Below are 17,355 nucleotides of genomic sequence, written 5' to 3' on the forward strand. Positions count from 1 at the left end.
CATTTATTTAAAGTCATTTATGTGCAGCCTGATGTGGACAGCATGTATGACATTTTATGGCTTGAAGAAGGGAATTTTGTTTACTTACCGTAAATTCCTTTTCTTCTAGCTCCTATTGGGAGTCCCAGACAATTGGGTGTATAGCTTCTGCCTCCGGAGGCCACACAAAGCATTACACTTTAAAAAGTGTAACCCCTCCCCTCTGCTATACACCCTCCCGTGCATCACGGGCTCATCAGTTTTGGTGCCAAAGCAGGAAGGAGGAAACTTATAAATTGGTCTAAGGTAAATTCAATCCGAAGGATGTTGTTCGGAGAACTGAAACCATGAACCAAAAGAACCATTCAACATGAACAACATGTGTACACAAAAGAACAACAGCCCGAAGGGAACAGGGGCGGGTGCTGGGTCTCCCAATAGGAGCTAGAAGAAAAGGAATTTACGGTAAGTAAACAAAATTCCCTTCTTTGTCGCTCCATTGGGAGACCCAGACAATTGGGATGTCCAAAAGCAATCCCTGGGTGGGTAAAAGAATACCTCGATAAAAAGAGCCGAAAAAACGGCCCCCTCTTACAGGTGGGCAACTGCCGCCTGAAGGAGTCGCCTACCTAGGCTGGCATCTGCCGAATCATCGGCATGCACCTGATAGTGTTTCGTGAAAGTGTGCAGACTCGACCAGGTAGCCGCCTGACACACCTGCCGAGCCGTAGCCTGGTGTCGCAATGCCCAGGACACCGACGGCTCTGGTAGAATGGGCCTTCAGCCCTGCAGGAATCGGAAGCCTAAAAGAACGGTAGGCTTCAAGAATTGGTTCCTTGATCCACCGAGCCAAGGTTGACTTGAAAACCTGAAATCCCTTACTCTGGCCCGCGATAAGGACAAGAGCGCATCAGACCGGCGCAGGGGCGCCGTGCGAGAAATGTAGAGCCGGAGTGCTCTCACCAGATCTAATAAATGCAAATCCTTTTCACATTGGTGAACTGGATGCGGACCCAAAGAGGGTAAGACGATATCCTGATTGAGATGAAACGGGGATACCTTAGGGAGAAAGTCCGGGACCGGACGTAGAACCACCCTATCCTGGTGAAACACCAGGAAGGGGGCTTTGCATGACAGCGCTGCTAGCTGAGACACTCTGAGTGATGTGACTGCCACTAGGAAGGCCACCCTTTGCGAAAGGCGAGATAGAGAGATCCCGCATCGGCTCGAAAAGTGGCTTCTGAAGAGTAGTCAGCACCCTGTTAAGATCCGAGGGTGTTAACGGACGCTTGTAAAAAGGTGGGACCGGAAAGCGCCGATACTTGTCCCTTGAGAGAGCCGAGAGACAAGCCCTTGTCCATTCCGGATTGAAGGAAAGAAAGAAAAGTGGGCAAGGCAAACGGCCAGGGAGTAAATCCCTGATCAGAGCACCAGGATAAGAAGATCCTCCAAGTCCTGTGATAGATTTTTGGCGGACGTTGGTTTCCTGGCCTGTCTCATGGTGGCAATGACATCTGGAGATATCCCTGATGACGCTAGGAGCCAGGACTCAATGGCCACACAGTCAGGTTTAGAGCCGCAGAATTCAGAAGGAAATATGGCCCTTGAGGCAGCAAGTCTGGTCGGTCTGGGAGTGTCCACGGTTGACCCACCGTGAGGTGCCACAGATTCGGGTACCACGATCACCTCGGCCAGTCTGGAGCGACGAGGATGGCGCGGCGACAGTCTGACCTGATCTTGCGTAACACTCTGGGCAGTAGTGCCAGAGGAGGAAATACATAAGGCAGTCGAAACTGCGACCAGTCGTGAACTAGCGCGTCTGCCGCCAGAGCTCTGTGATCCTTGGACCGAGCCATGAATGCCGGGACTTTGTTGTTGTGCCGAGACGCCATTAGATCGACGTCCGGCGTTCCCCAGCGGCAACAGATCTCTAGAAACACGTCCGGGTGAAGAGACCATTCCCCTGCGTCCATGCCCTGGCGACTGAGAAAATCTGCTTCCCAATTTTTTTACGCCCGGGATGTGAACTGCGGAGATGGTGGAGGCTGTGGCTTCCGCCCACAGCCGAATCCGCCGAACTGCTCGGAAGGCTTGACGACTGCGTGTGCCGCCCTGGTGGTTGATGTACGCAACCGCCGTGGCGTTGTCCGACTGAATTCGGATCTGCCTGCCCTCCAGCCACCGCTGGAACACCTTTAGGGCTAGATCCACTGCCCTTATCTCCAGAACATTGATCTGAAGGGAGGACTCTGTCGGAGTCCAGGTTCCCTGAGCCGAGTGGTGGAGGAAGACTGCTTCCCACCCTGACAGACTCGCGTCCGTCGTGACCACAGCCCCGGCTGGGGGCCGGAAGGATTTTTCCTTCGCCCAGGAAGTGGAAAAAAAAAAGACACCACTGAAGAGGTTTTGCTGCAAGGGAAAGAGACGTTCTTGTCTAGGGATGTCGACCTCCTGTCCCATTTGCGGTGTCCGATAGAATCGGACGCAGACGAAACTGCGCAAGGGAACTGCCTCCCTTGCTGCCACCATCTTCCTTAGAAAGTGCATGAGGCGCCTCAAGGGGTGACTGGGCCCGAAGGAGAGATTGCACCCCTGTCTGTAGTGAACGCTGACTATGCAGCGGAAGCTTCACTATCGCTGAGAGAGTATGAAACTCCATCCCGAGGCAAGTCAGTGATTGGGTCGGTGTCAGTTTTGACCTTGGAAATTTGATGATCCACCCGAACCCCTGGAGAGTCTCCAGAGCAATGGTCAGGTTGTGTTAGGACTGCCCCAGGAGATTTGCCGTGACGTTGGCGGGGTGGCTCGAAAAGAAGGGAATTTTGTTTACTTACCGTAAATTCCTTTTCTTCTAGCTCCAATTGGGAGACCCAGACAATTGGGTGTATAGCTACTGCCTCCGGAGGCCACACAAAGTATTACACTAAAAAGTGTAAGGCCCCTCCCCTTCTGGCTATACACCCCCCCGTGGGATCACGGGCTCCTCAGTTTTAGTGCAAAAGCAAGAAGGAGGAAAGCCAATAACTGTTTTAAATACAAATTCAACCCGAGAAACAGCCTCGGAGAACTGAACTGTTCAACATGAACAACATGTGCACCCGAAAAAAAAAAAAAAACAAACTTCCTAAGAAAACAGGGCGGGTGCTGGGTCTCCCAATTGGAGCTAGAAGAAAAGGAATTTACGGTAAGTAAACAAAACTCCCTTCTTTGTCGCTCCTAATTGGGAGACCCAGACAATTGGGACGTCCAAAAGCAGTCCCTGGGTGGGTAAAAGAATACCTCGTGATAGGGCCGTCAAACAGCCCTTTCCTACAGGTGAGCCACCGCCGCCTGAAGGACTTGTCTACCTAGGCCGGCATCCGCCGAAGCGTAGGTATGCACCTGATAATGCTTGGTGAAAGTGTGCAGACTCGACCAGGTAGCCGCCTGGCACACCTGCTGAGCCGTAGCCTGGTGCCGTAATGCCCAGGACGCACCCACGGCTCTGGTAGAATGGGCCTTCAGTCCTGATGGAATCGGAAGCCCAGCAGAACGGTAGGTGTGAAGAATTGGTTCCTTGATCCACCGCGCAAGGGTGGATTTGGAAGCTTGCGACCCTTTACGCTGACCAGCGACAAGGACAAAGAGTGCATCCGAGCGGCGCAGAGACGCCGTGCGGGAAATGTAGATCCTGAGTGCTCTCACCAGATCCAATAAATGCAAACCCTTTTCAAATTGGTGAACTGGATGCGGACACAAAGACGGTAAAGTGATATCTTGATTGAGATGAAAGGAAGATACCACCTTGGGAAGAAATTCTGGAATTGGACGCAGAACTACCTTGTCCTGGTGAAACACCAGGAATGGAGATCTGCATGATAACGCCGCCAGCTCGGACACTCTCCGAAGAGACGTGACCGCCACTAGAAGAAGGGAATTTTGTTACTTACCGTAAATTCCTTTTCTTCTAGCTCCTATTGGGAGACCCAGACGATTGGGTGTATAGCACTGCCTCCGGAGGCCACACAAAGCAATTACACTAAAAAGTGTAAGGCCCCTCCCCTTCTGGCTATACACCCCCAGTGGGATCACTGGCTCACCAGTTTTAGTGCAAAAGCAAGAAGGAGGAAAGCCAATAACTGGTTTAAACAAATTCACTCCGAGTAACATCGGAGAACTGAAAACCGTTCAACATGAACAACATGTGTACCCGAAAAACAACCAAAAATCCCGAAGGACAACAGGGCGGGTGCTGGGTCTCCCAATAGGAGCTAGAAGAAAAGGAATTTACGGTAAGTAACAAAATTCCCTTCTTCGGCGCTCCATTGGGAGACCCAGACGATTGGGACGTCCAAAAGCTGTCCCTGGGTGGGTAAAGAATACCTCATGTTAGAGCTGCAAGACAGCCCTCCCCTATAGGGAGGCAACTGCCGCCTGCAGGACTCTTCTACCTAGGCTGGCGTCCGCCGAAGCATAGGTATGCACCTGATAATGTTTGGTGAAAGTGTGCAGACTCGACCAGGTAGCTGCCTGGCACACCTGTTGAGCCGTAGCCTGGTGTCGCAATGCCCAGGACGCACCCACGGCTCTGGTAGAATGGGCCTTCAGCCCTGATGGAACCGGAAGCCCAGCAGAACGGTAGGCTTCAAGAATTGGTTCTTTGATCCATCCAGCCAGGGTGGCCTTAGAAGCCTGCGACCCTTTGCGCTTACCAGCGACAAGGACAAAGAGTGCATCCGAACGGCGCAAGGGCGCCGTGCGGGAAATGTAGATTCTGGGTGCTCTCACCAGATCCAACAAATGTAAATCCTTCTCATACCGATGAACTGCATGAGGACAAAACGAAGGCAAAGAGATATCCTGATTAAGATGAAAAGAGGATACCACCTTCGGGAGAAACTCCTGAATGGGGCGCAGCACTACCTTGTCCTGGTGGAAGACCAGGAAGGGAGCCTTGGATGATAGCGCTGCCAGCTCAGACACTCTCCGAAGAGATGTGATCGCTACCAGAAAAGCCACTTTCTGTGATAGTCTAGAAAGTGAAACCTCCCTCAGAGGCTCGAAGGGCGGCTTCTGGAGGGCAACTAGTACCCTGTTCAGATCCCATGGATCTAACGGCCGCTTGTACGGGGGTACGATATGGCAAACCCCCTGTAGGAACGTGCGCACCTTAGGAAGGCGTGCCAAACGCCTCTGAAAAAAGACGGATAGCGCCGAGACCTGACCTTTAAGGGAGCCGAGCGACAAACCTTTTTCTAACCCAGATTGCAGGAAAGAAAGAAAGGTAGGCAATGCAAATGGCCAGGGAGACACTCCCTGAGCAGAGCACCAGGATAAGAATATCCTCCACGTTCTGTGGTAGATCTTAGCGGACGTGGGCTTCCTAGCCTGTCTCATGGTGGCCACGACCCCTTGGGATAATCCTGAAGACGCTAGGATCCAGGACTCAATGGCCACACAGTCAGGTTCAGGGCCGCAGAATTCCGATGGAAAAACGGCCCTTGGGACAGTAAGTCTGGTCGGTCTGGTAGTGCCCACGGTTGGCCGACCGTGAGATGCCACAGATCCGGATACCACGCCCTCCTCGGCCAGTCTGGGGCGACGAGTATGACGCGGCTGCAATCGGATCTGATCTTGCGTAGCACCCTGGGCAAGAGTGCTAGAGGTGGAAACACATAAGGGAGCCGGAACTGCGACCAATCTTGCACTAGGGCGTCTGCCGCCAGCGCTCTTTGATCGCGAGACCGTGCCATGAAGGTTGGGACCTTGTTGTTGTGCCGGGACGCCATGAGGTCGACGTCCGGCCTTCCCCATCGGCGACAGATTTCCTGAAACACGTCTGGGTGAAGGGACCATTCCCCTGCGTCCATGCCCTGGCGACTGAGGAAGTCTGCTTCCCAGTTTTCTACGCCGGGGATGTGAACTGCGGATATGGTGGAGGCCGTGGCTTCCACCCACATCAGAATCCGCCGGACTTCCTGGAAGGCTTGCCGACTGCGTGTCCCCCCTTGGTGGTTGATGTATGCCACCGCTGTGGAGTTGTCCGACTGAATTCGGATCTGCCTTCCTTCCAGCCACTGCTGGAAGGCTAGTAGGGCAAGATACACTGCTCTGATTTCCAGAACATTGATCTGAAGGGTGGACTCCTGCTGAGTCCACGTACCCTGAGCCCTGTGGTGGAGAAAAACTGCTCCCCACCCTGACAGGCTCGCGTCTGTCGTGACCACCGCCCAAGACGGTGGTAGGAAGGATCTTCCCTGTGATAATGAGGAGGGAAGAAGCCACCACTGCAGAGAGTCCTTGGCCGTCTGGGAAAGGGAGACTTCCCTGTCCAGGGATGTTGACTTCCCGTCCCATTGGCGGAGAATGTCCCATTGAAGTGGGCGCAGATGAATCTGCGCAAACGGAACCGCCTCCATTGCCGCCACCATCTTCCTGAGGAAGTGCATGAGGCGTCTTAAGGAGTGCGACTGACTTTGAAGGAGAGCCTGCACCCCAGTCTGTAGAGACCGCTGCTTGTCCAGCGGAAGCTTCACTATCGCTGAGAGAGTATGAAACTCCATGCCAAGATACGTTAGTGATTGGGTCGGTGACAGGTTTGACTTTGAGAAGTTGATGATCCACCCGAACGTCTGGAGAGTCTCCAGTGCAACAGTCAAGCTGAGTTGGCATGCCTCTTGAGAGGGTGCCTTGACCAGTAGATCGTCCAAGTAAGGGATCACAGAGTGTCCCTGAGAGTGCAAGACTGCTACCACTGCCGCCATGATCTTGGTGAACACCCGTGGGGCTGTCGCCAGACCAAATGGCAGAGCTACGAACTGAAGATGGTCGTCTCCTATCACGAAGCGTAGAAAGCGTTGGTGCTCTGTAGCAATCGGCACGTGGAGATAAGCATCCTTGATGTCTATTGATGCTAGGAAATCTCCTTGAGACATTGAGGCAATGACTGAGCGGAGGGATTCCATCCGGAACCGCCTGGCGTTCACATGCTTGTTGAGCAGTTTTAGGTCCAGAACAGGACGGAATGAGCCGTCCTTTTTTGGCACCACAAAGAGATTGGAGTAAAAACCTTGTCCTTGTTCCCGAAGAGGAACAGGGACCACCACTCCTTCTGCTCTTAGAGAATTCACCGCCTGCAGAAGGGCATCTGCTCGGTCGGGATGTGGGGAAGTTCTGAAGAACCGAGGCGGAGGACGAGAACTGAACTCTATCCTGTACCCGTGAGACAAAATGTCTGTTACCCACCGGTCTTTGACCTGTGGCAGCCAAATGTCGCAAAAGCGGGAGAGCCTGCCACCGAAAGTCATGAGGCAGCCACCTTGGAAGCGGTACCTCCGGTTGCTTTCTTGGGGCGTGAGTGAGCCCGCCAGGAATCAGAGCTCCTTTGCTCTTTCTGAGTCCCTTTGGACGAGGAGAATTGGGGCTTGCCCGAGCCTCGAAAGGACCGAAACCTCGACTGCCACTTCCTCTGTTGAGGTTTGCTTGATCTGGGCTGGGGTAAGGAGGAGTCCTTACCTTTGGACTGTTTAATGATTTCCGCCAATTGCTCACCAAACAGTCTGTCTCCAGATAATGGCAAGCTGGTTAAACATTTTTTAGAAGCAGAATCTGCTTTCCATTCTTTTAACCACAAGGCTCTGCGCAAAACTACAGAGTTGGCGGATGCCATTGAGGTACGGCTCGTAGAGTCCAGTACCGCATTGATAGCGTAGGTCGCAAACGCAGTCATTTGCGTAGTTAAGGACGCCACTTGCGGCACTGCTGGACGTATGAGAGAGTCCACCTGTGCCATACCAGCTGAAATAGCTTGGAGCGCCCACACGGCCGCGAATGCTGGAGCAAACGACGCGCCAATAGCTTCATAGACAGATTTCAACCAAAGGTCCATCTGTCTGTCATTGGCATCTTTAAGTGAAGCCCCATCCTCCACTGCAACTATGGATCTAGCTGCAAGCCTGGATATTGGAGGGTCCACTTTTGGACACTGGGTCCAGCGTTTGACCACGTCAGGGGGAAAGGGATAACGTGTATCCTTAAGACGTTTGGAAAAACGCTTGTCCGGATAAGCATGGTGTTTCTGGATTGATTCTCTGAAGTCAGAGTGGTCCAGAAAAGTACTCAATTTACGCTTGGGATACAGGAAATGGAATTTCTCCTGCTGGGCAGCTGCCTCCTCTGCTGAAGGGGCTGGGGGAGAAATATCCAACAGCCTATTGATGGCCGCTATAAGGTCATTTACCATGGCGTCACCATCTGGCGTATCCAAATTGAGTGCGGTGTCAGGACTAGACTCCTGATCACCCACCTCTGTCTCATCATATAGAGACTCTTCTCGCTGAGACCCTGACCCGCGTGATGACGTGGAGGGTCTCTCCCAGCGAGCTCGCTTAGGCGGCCTGGGACTGTCATCGGAGTCAGAGCCCTCAGCCTGTGATGCCTGGGACCCCCTTGAAGTACGGATTAGTTCCAACTGAGGGGGACCGGGGAACATAGACACAGCAGTGTCCATGGTCTGAGCAACTGGCCTGGACTGCAAGGTCTCCAGGATTTTTGTCATAGTCACAGACATTTTATCAGCAAAGACTGCAAATTCTGTCCCCGTCACCGGGGCAGGGTTCACAGGCGTCTCTGCCTGGGCTACCACCACAATAGGCTCTGGCTGACGAAGTGCCACTGGGACTGAACATTGCACACAATGAGAGTCGTTGGAGCCTGCTGGTAGATTAGCCCCACATGCTGTACAAGCAGTGTATACAGCCCGTGCTTTGGCACCCTTGCGTTTTGTGGATGACATGTTGTTGTCTCCTCAGAGCAATATAGGGTATACAGCCAAGAAGCGACCGTACAGTGCAATATATATTATATATCTGGTACAGGAAAAAGTACACCAATACAACACTGTGGCACTAGTGGGGCCAGCACTAATGTGCTGCTTACCGCCCAGTAAACGCGGGTGTGTGGTCGCCAGAAATCCCTAGTCTGGGTCTCCCAGAGCCTGTGTCCGTCCTCCAGCCAGACTGCATGCAGGAATGGCTGCCGGCGTCCTGTGGAGGGGGGGGCGGGCCCTGGGCGTGCTCAGACCAAAAGCGGGAAACCTGCGTCCCACTGTGCCTAGTGAGAGGGCTGGAGCATGTAAATAAGGCTCCAGCCCTCGGCGCTGACGATTGACAGGGAGGGGGCGGGAACGAAGCGGAGCTAGGCCGCAAAAGCCGGGGACTAAATTTATAAGCGCCGCCGCCGTAAAAGCGCGGTCGGCGCTAAGTCCCCGGCGCACTACAAGTCCCAGCCGCGCCGCCGCTCCGAGAGTGGCCGGCGCGGTAGTTCCCAGCACATGGTCACACAGCTAAGCTGCTGTGACTCAAACCCCAGCGTGCAGCGTTACTGTCCCCGGCGCACTAACACACCCAGCAAGTCTGGCGTGTGCGTGCCTGTCTGTACGGGGACACAGAGTACCTGAAAGTTGCAGGGCCTTGTCCCTGAACGGTACCCAGCTCCGTATCCAGCAGGTTCACTGGGTCTGTGGATGGAGCCCGGCCTCAGGGCTTGGGGGCCGGTAAGATCCCACTTCCTCAGAGCCCCTCAGGGGGATGGGGAAGGAAAACAGCATGTGGGCTCCAGCCTCTGTACCCGCAATGGGTACCTCAACCTTACAAACCACAAGTGGGGTAAGAAGGGAGCATGCTGGGGGCCCCATATGGGCCCTCTTTTCTTCCATCCGACATAGTCAGCAGCTACTGCTGACTAAACAGTGGAGCTATGCGTGGATGTCTGACCTCCTTCGCACAAAGCAGAAAACTGGTGAGCCAGTGATCCCACTGGGGGTGTATAGCCAGAAGGGGAGGGGCCTTACACTTTTTGGTGTAGTGATTTGTGTGGCCTCCGGAGGCAGTAGCTATACACCCAATCGTCTGGGTCTCCCAATGGAGCGCCGAAGAAAGGCCACTTTCTGTGAAAGACGAGAAAGGGAAACCTCCTTCATAGGCTCGAAAGGCGGCTTCTGGAGAGCAATTAGAACCTTGTTCAGGTCCCAGGACTCCAACGGCCGCTTGTAAGGGGGGACGATATGACAAACCCCTTGCAGGAACGTGCGTACCTGAGGAAGTCGCGCCAGGCGTTTCTGAAAAACTACGGATAGCGCGGAGACTTGACCTTTAAGGGAGCCAAGCGACAAACCTTTTTCCAACCCAGACTGCAGGAAGGAAAGAAAAGTAGGCAATGCAAAAGGCCAGGGAGAAACTCCCTGAGCAGAGCACCAAGATAGGAATATCCTCCACGTCCTGTGGTAGATCTTGGCGGAGGATGGCTTCCTAGCCTGTCTCATGGTGGTTCTCCCTGGGTCACCTCTAGCAGAGGCCCCGGCTGAGCAATTGCCACAGGGGCCGAGCACTGCACACAATGGGGGTCAGTGGAACCTGCCGGTAGAGCAGCCCCACATGCGGTACAGGCAGCATATAAAGTCCGTGCCTTGGCACTTTTGCTTTTTGCGGACGACATGCTGTTGTCTCCTTGAGAAATCTAAGGAGGGTATATATCAGAAATCACCAGCGACCGTACAGTGTAAAGTATTGCCAGCACAAAATACAAAGTACACTATGGCACAAGTGTGGGAGAGAGCCCTTGAGGGCTGCTTACCGCCCGCTGAAAAGCGGGTGTGAGGTCGTAGAATCCCTTGTCTGGGTCTCCCAGCCTCCCCTCTGCAGCTCAGCGTGCAGGCAGGCATGGCTGCCGGCGTCCTGTGAAGAGGGGCGGACCGTGGGCGTGCCACAAACAAAAGTGCGGGAAACTGCGTCCCACTGTGCCTAGTGTAAGGGCTGGAGTATGTAAAACAGACTCCAGCTCTTAGCGCTGCTGGTCTGTACAGCGTCCCGCCCTCCCCCTGACTGGCAGGTCTGGGGGCGGGAACGATACGAACTAGGCCGCAAAAGCCGGGGACTGTAGTAATCTAGCGCGGCCGTCATATATGCACGGCCAGCGCGGAAGTCCCCGGCGCACCACAAATCCCAGCCGCGACGCAGTAAACACTGACCCCAGCGGCCGGATCGGCCGATCGTACTAAGTCTCCTCACTCAGCAGAGCTGTAGTGAGTAACGGCACAAGCGCAGCAGCGCTGTTTACCCCGGCGCACTAACACACCCAGCAATGCTGCAGTGTGCGTGCGGTAAGCACGGGGACACGGAGTACCTTAATGAAGCAGGGTCCTGTCCCTGAGGAAACTCCGCTCTGTATCCAGCAGGTCCTCCAGGGGCTGTGGATGGAGCACGGTCTCAGTGCCCGGAGACCGGTAAAGTCCCACTTCACCCAGAGCCCTAATGGGGATGGGGAAGGAATCAGCATGTGGGCTCCAGCCTCCGTACCCGCAATGGGTACCTCAACCTTAACAAACACCGCCGACCGCAAGTGGGGTGAGAAGGGAGCATGCTGGGGGCTGCTGCTGACTAAACAGTGGAGCTATGCGTGGATGTCTGACCTCCTTCGCACAAAGCATAAAACTGGGGAGCCCGTGATCCCACGGGGGGGGGGGGGGGGTGTATAGCCAGAAGGGGAGGGGCCTTACACTTTTAAGTGTAATACTTTGTGTGGCCTCCGGAGGCAGTAGCTATACACCCAATTGTCTGGGTCTCCCAATTAGGAGCGACAAAGAAATTGCAATTTTTTGCCAAAAATCTCATTTTTTCAATAGTACAGCTTGGAATGTTGGTACTGTGCACACTTTGCAATACATAATATTTTTGAGTGGAGGTTGTTTTTGTGTTGACATGCCACCCAGGAGAGTGTCTTGACCAGAAGATCGTCCAGGCAAGCGACCACCGAGCGGCCCTGAGTGCAGGACCGCCACCACGACCCCGGCGAAGACCCGTGGGGCTGTCGCCAGGCCGAATGGCAGTGCCACGAACTGAAGGTGTTCGTCCCTGATGGCGAAATGCATAAAGCGTTGAAGCTCGGGTGCGATCGGCACATGGAGATAAGCATCCTTGATGTCAATTGATGCTAGGAAGCCTCCTTGTGACATCGAGGCTTCAGAGTGTTCACCGCCTGAAAAAGTGCATCGGCTCGCTCGGGGGGCGGAGATGTTTTGAAGAAACGAGTCGGAGGACGAGAGCAGAGCTCTATCCTGTAACCGTGAGACAGAATGTCTCACCCATCGGTCTTGGACATGTGGCGACCAGGCGTCGCAAAAGCGGGAGAGCCTGCCACCGACCGAGGACGCGGTCTTGGTGAGGCCGAAGTCATGAGGAAGCCGCCTTGTGACTTAGCCCGCCCTGCAGAAGAGTTCCTGTAGCCCTCCTCTGACCTGTTGGACGTGGAGGAACGGAACTTTGCTGAGGACAGAAATGACCGAAACCTTTGGACTGGGGCAAGGACGAGACCTTTCCCTTGGACTGTCTAGTAAACTTCATCCAATTGCTTGCCAAACAAACGGTCGCCAGAAAATGGCAAACCGGTTAAGAACTTCTTGGAAGCAGAGCCTGCCTTCCATTCACGTAGCCACATGGCCCTGCAGACTGCCACCGAATTGGTGGATGCTACCGCTGTACGGCTCGCAGAGTCCAGGAATGGCGTTCATGGCGTAGAACGAAAAAAAGCTACGCCTGAGAAGAGAAGGCCACAACCTGCGGGGCAGAGGTATGTGCAACCGCAATAATCTCAGCCAGAGAAGCTGAGATAGCTTGGAGTGCCCTCACGGCTGCGAAGGCTGGAGCAAAAGATGCGACTATGGCTTCATAGATGGATTTCATCATAAGCTTTATTTGCCTGTCAGTGGCATTCGTGAGAGATGGACATCTGCCACTAATACTACGGATCTAGCCGCCAGCCTAGAGACTGGAGGATCCACCCTGTGACACTGAGCCCAACCCTTAACAACGTCAGGGGGGAAAAGGGTAACGTGTGTCAATAAGGCGCTTAGTAAGCGCTTGTCCGTAAAGTTCTGTGCTTCTGGACGGCCCCTCTGGAGTTAGAGTGATCGAAACACGCACTCCTGATGAAGTCGGGGAAGGTTCCCCGCGGGCCCGCTTAGCCTATCAGAGGCCGCGGTCCGTGACGGAGTTCTCACCGTGGGATCTGGGTGTTACCCCAGGAGACCCTTGTTGTACCGACCCAGAGGGACCCGGGAGCGATGAACTCACAGCTCCCTGGCCCTGTGTTATCGGTCTGGACTGCAAGGCTTCCAGTATCTTAGCAGACCCTCTGTCCATAGACTGAGTCCTGGAATGTGAAAGCTACTCAGATTTGCTGATTCCAACATGCAAACTCTGTCCCTGTCATCTGTGCAGTGGAAACCGGCGGTACCACCTGGCCAAGGGTCCCACCAGTGCCGGATGCTGCGGCTGAGTGAGTGCCCTCGGGGCCAGCATTGTACACAATGAGGGTATGTGGAACCTGCCTGTAATATAGCCGCACAAGAGGTACAGGTTGTAAAATAAGCCAGTGCCTTGGCACCCTTACTCTTTAAGAGCAGACAATAGCATGTCGTCCGCAGAGTAATCAGTGAGGGTATACAGCCAAAAGCAAATAATGCTGCCGAACAATGAGATCATATACCATATACATATACATATACATATACACACACACTGCGGCACCAAGGGGGGTCAGCACCTGAAAACTGGTGCCCCACAGTGCTCAGTGAGGGTGAAGGAGGATACCAACGTATGCTCCAGCCCTCCCTGCCGACGTCCAGTCGGCCGTCCCGTCGTTACCCCTGACTGGCAGGCCCGAGAACGGGAGTATATGGAACTAGGCCGCAAGAGCCGGGGACTACATTTAAAAACGCAGCCGGCAAACATGGCGCGGTCGGCGCGGTAGTCCCAGTCTCACAAACCACTCAGCAACCGCTGCGGCATTTGTAACAGATGCTGCATGCACCGTCCCTCAGGGGACACAGAGTACCTTATGATGCAGGGCTCTGTCCCTGATGATGTCCAGTCTCCTGTCCGTCAGAATCCCCCAGGGGCTGCGGATGGAGCCCGGTCCCAGGCATGGCGACCGGTTAGGATCCCCCTCTCCCAGTGCAGTGGAGCAGATTCTGAGATCCTCCACCGGCAGAATTATAACAATGGCTGCCGGCGTTCCGAGGGGAGGAGAGAGCCGTGGGCGGAACCGCAAAAGTGCGGGAACCTGGTGGCCCATAGTGATCAGTGAGGGGGGCGGAGGACAGCGAAGTGTGCTCCAGCCCTCACTGTTGGCATCATACCGACCTTCCCGCCTTTCTCCCTGACTGGCAGGCTCAGGGGCGGGAGTTTAACACACTAGGCCGCAAAAGCCGGGGACTAAAGTAAAAACCGCGGCCGGCAAACAGGCACGGTAGTCCCAGACAAAAAATCCACACCGCAGTCGCAGCTGCGTCTGAGGCCAAGGTGCTTCATGCACCGTCCCAACTGGGACACAGAGTACCTGTAGATGCAGGGCCATGTCCCTGACGATACTCCGTCTCCTGTCCGGCAGATTCCCCCAGGGGCTGCGGAGGGAGGCCGGTCCCAGTGGCTGGATGACCGGTTAGGATCCCACTTCCCCAGAGCCCCTAAGGGATGGGGAAGGAAAACGGCATGTGGCTCCTGCCTGTGTACCCGCAATGGGTACCTCAACCTTAACAACGCCGACTCAGTGGGGTGAGAAGGGAGCATGCCGGGAGCCCTGTTAGGGGCCCTCTTTTCTTCCATCCGATATAATCAGCAGCTGCTGCTGACTAAAATGTGGAGCATTGTGTGCATGTGTGCCTCCTTCAACACAAAGCATAAAACTGATGAGCCCGTGATGCACGGGAGGGTGTATAGCAGAGGGGAGGGGTTACACTTTTTAAAGTGTAATACTTTGTGTGGCCTCCGGAGGCAGAAGCTATACACCCAATTGTCTGGGTCTCCCAATGGAGCGACAAAGAAACCCCTGGTGCTTATGTCTATAGTCCAGTGGGCGGTCCTACTGCTCTACACAGATTAGCCATCAATACAGAAAGCTAGGAATAAACAGTGTCATACAGCTCATCCTGTTTGGACAGTTTCGAGATCCTCTTAGTCAATTTAGGAGCACATCAAAGCTAAAAATGTGCATGGAAATCAAGTATATCCAAAATGCAAATTGTACAGCATTTAATGGAACTATTACAAAAGCGATTCCACCCCAATTACATGGAAGAAAGGAGCCCCAAGGTGACAAACCTGTCCATATAACTGAGGATATATCATACAAGTTAAAGGATTTTTCCCCCCATATTGGACACTTTAGTACAACGGTGGAGCTGAAGATTGCACTTTATCAGGAGGCTTCCCCCACCACATTTCCTAAGTTACACACGCAAGCACGTCTTTAAAATGACTGAACTAAGTATTGAACCAGTCACCAATTTTTTAACTATTTCTGAAGAGGTTGACATGAAATTCTCACCAGCTGTTGATAACCAATCCAATTTGGCAAAGAAATCAAACCATACATGTCCAAAAATTAGGTTGGGTAGTACATGAGAAATGACAATCTAAAATATTTACTTCACCCACTATTTACCAAGACATTCTCCAAGAAGGAAAGCATCGGAAATGGCACAAATACAAAGCCACAGCATAGAGTAAGCCTCTGAAAGACGGAGGCCGCATACAGAAGAACTGCGATGTGGTCCTGGCCACTAATGGACCATCAATACTCCACACGGACGGCCGTACCTCAGAGAGCTCCTCGCTGTTCAGCTTGGTTTCCAGGTCGGTCAGCTTCTCCTTCACATCCACCTCCAGGTACTCCAGCACCAGACTCAGCTTCTGCTCCACACATTCCTACAGAGGGGACCAGGAGGTAAATAAACAGGTCTGGGGACTTTCACCTTTTAGAGTTTGTTCTATGGGCTTTGTGGACAGTTTTGAAAAATTAGAACAAAAATCCCACTTCATATGAGACCAGGATACAATAAAGTGTTAGACACCTGTATGGACATACTATGCCATGACTATTTCCTGGTGTCAAATACTGTATTTTATGTGTAAGACGCACTTTTTCTCCCAAAAATTTAGGAGGAAAATAAGGGGTGCGTCTTATCTGACTGTAGCTTACCAGGGGGTGGTTAATGGGTGCTGTGCTTGCTACAGGCACTGTGGCCGGTGTCCCAGAAGCTATCAGCAGTGAGGGCTTCAAATAATGGCGCGTGTGCAGATGAGATCTTGAGCCAAGAGCATTATTTGTGCACGCACCACCTCCAGGCCAATGATCTGCAAACAGTGGACCTAAGGAAAATGATGCGTGTGCATAAAAGATCTCGGCTTATCACTGTGCCAATAGCTCAATCTGCACATGTGCCAACTCCAGGCACCATTTGCTTGAAGCTCATACCACTGACAGTATCTGGGACCTCCGCTGCACTGTCCTTCCGCTGCAGGCCAACACGGCCGCTGCAGGCCAACACGGCCGCTGCAGGCCAACACGGCCGCTGCAGGCCAACACTAAGACACCACTGGAGTATAAAAGAGACCCTATTTATTTTCAACCCCCCTCCCCATCTAACTTTGGGGTGCACCTTATAAGAGGAAAAACACAGTTAGTATTCGAGAACATCGCCCCTCTAGTGCACAAGCTGTAGCCGATATTACATCCCTGGCACAGGAGGAGTTGCACCATTTCTGAGGGAAGGGGGGGGGGGGGGGATGTACCCATGATGCAAGGACCATGTAGTCACCATTTACTATTTTAGGAGACTGGAAAATTAGGGGGGGTTGTGGGGGGTGCTGGGTACCACCTGAAGCAGTTAGGCCAGTGCGGAGTAGCACAGCCTAGGCTGGGATCTACCCGCTTCAGTCTGAGTGTAATGGTGGAGGATGGTAGAGATAAGGCTCCAGTGCTGCACCTTCCATTGAGCGCCTCAACCATGGTGGTCAGCGACTGTACAGAAACAGATCTGTATTCTGCAGACAGCGAGTTGGGCCTAGATGCAAATCCATGGCCAATACTAAAAGCCACCCATATCAGACATAACAGTGCAATACTCATACCTTCTCAGATAGTCCATCATGGTCCTTCTCCAAAGCTTTCAACCTAGAAGAGAAAAGAAAATAAAGTAATATGGTAAAAGGACAAATCAGCAAGTGCAGACACTACAGAGAGTGTCAGGAGCCATGTATCAAGATGGCATAAAGTGCTGCCCCCCTCCTGGGAGCCGATAAATCCAGATTATTGCACATTGTCAGAGATATGCAGACAGCCGACAGTGACCCTGCTCATGTCCTTTATGCCCTCAGGGGAACGATCATATATGCATAATGGGATCTACGATCACTTCTAGGCACAGTTGTCACTTGCAATTTTTGAAAACTAAGCAGGCTTAAGGTTGTCAAAAGATAGCTGGGCTTGGAACTTTATAAGAGGCTCCTATCTTACCACCCTATCCCAAAGGCCAGACATATGAATACAGGGAATTTGCAA

General features: G+C 53.2%; 1 protein-coding gene across 1 annotated transcript in view; it reads right to left on the reverse strand.

Moving 5' to 3' along the window:
• Positions 1-17,355, reverse strand: part of DNMT1 (DNA methyltransferase 1) — an 83,820-nt gene that overhangs the window by 47,998 nt on the left and 18,467 nt on the right. Inside the window, exons 2-3 of the mRNA XM_075346490.1 lie at positions 16,926-16,968; positions 15,612-15,719 (exon numbers count right to left, since the gene is read on the reverse strand). Of these exons, the coding sequence (XP_075202605.1) occupies positions 15,612-15,719; positions 16,926-16,968 (151 nt within the window). The remainder of the gene's footprint in view (positions 1-15,611; positions 15,720-16,925; positions 16,969-17,355) is intronic.

This window comes from Anomaloglossus baeobatrachus, chromosome 4 (assembly GCF_048569485.1).
Source record: "Anomaloglossus baeobatrachus isolate aAnoBae1 chromosome 4, aAnoBae1.hap1, whole genome shotgun sequence".
Lineage (NCBI taxonomy): Eukaryota > Metazoa > Chordata > Amphibia > Anura > Aromobatidae > Anomaloglossus > Anomaloglossus baeobatrachus.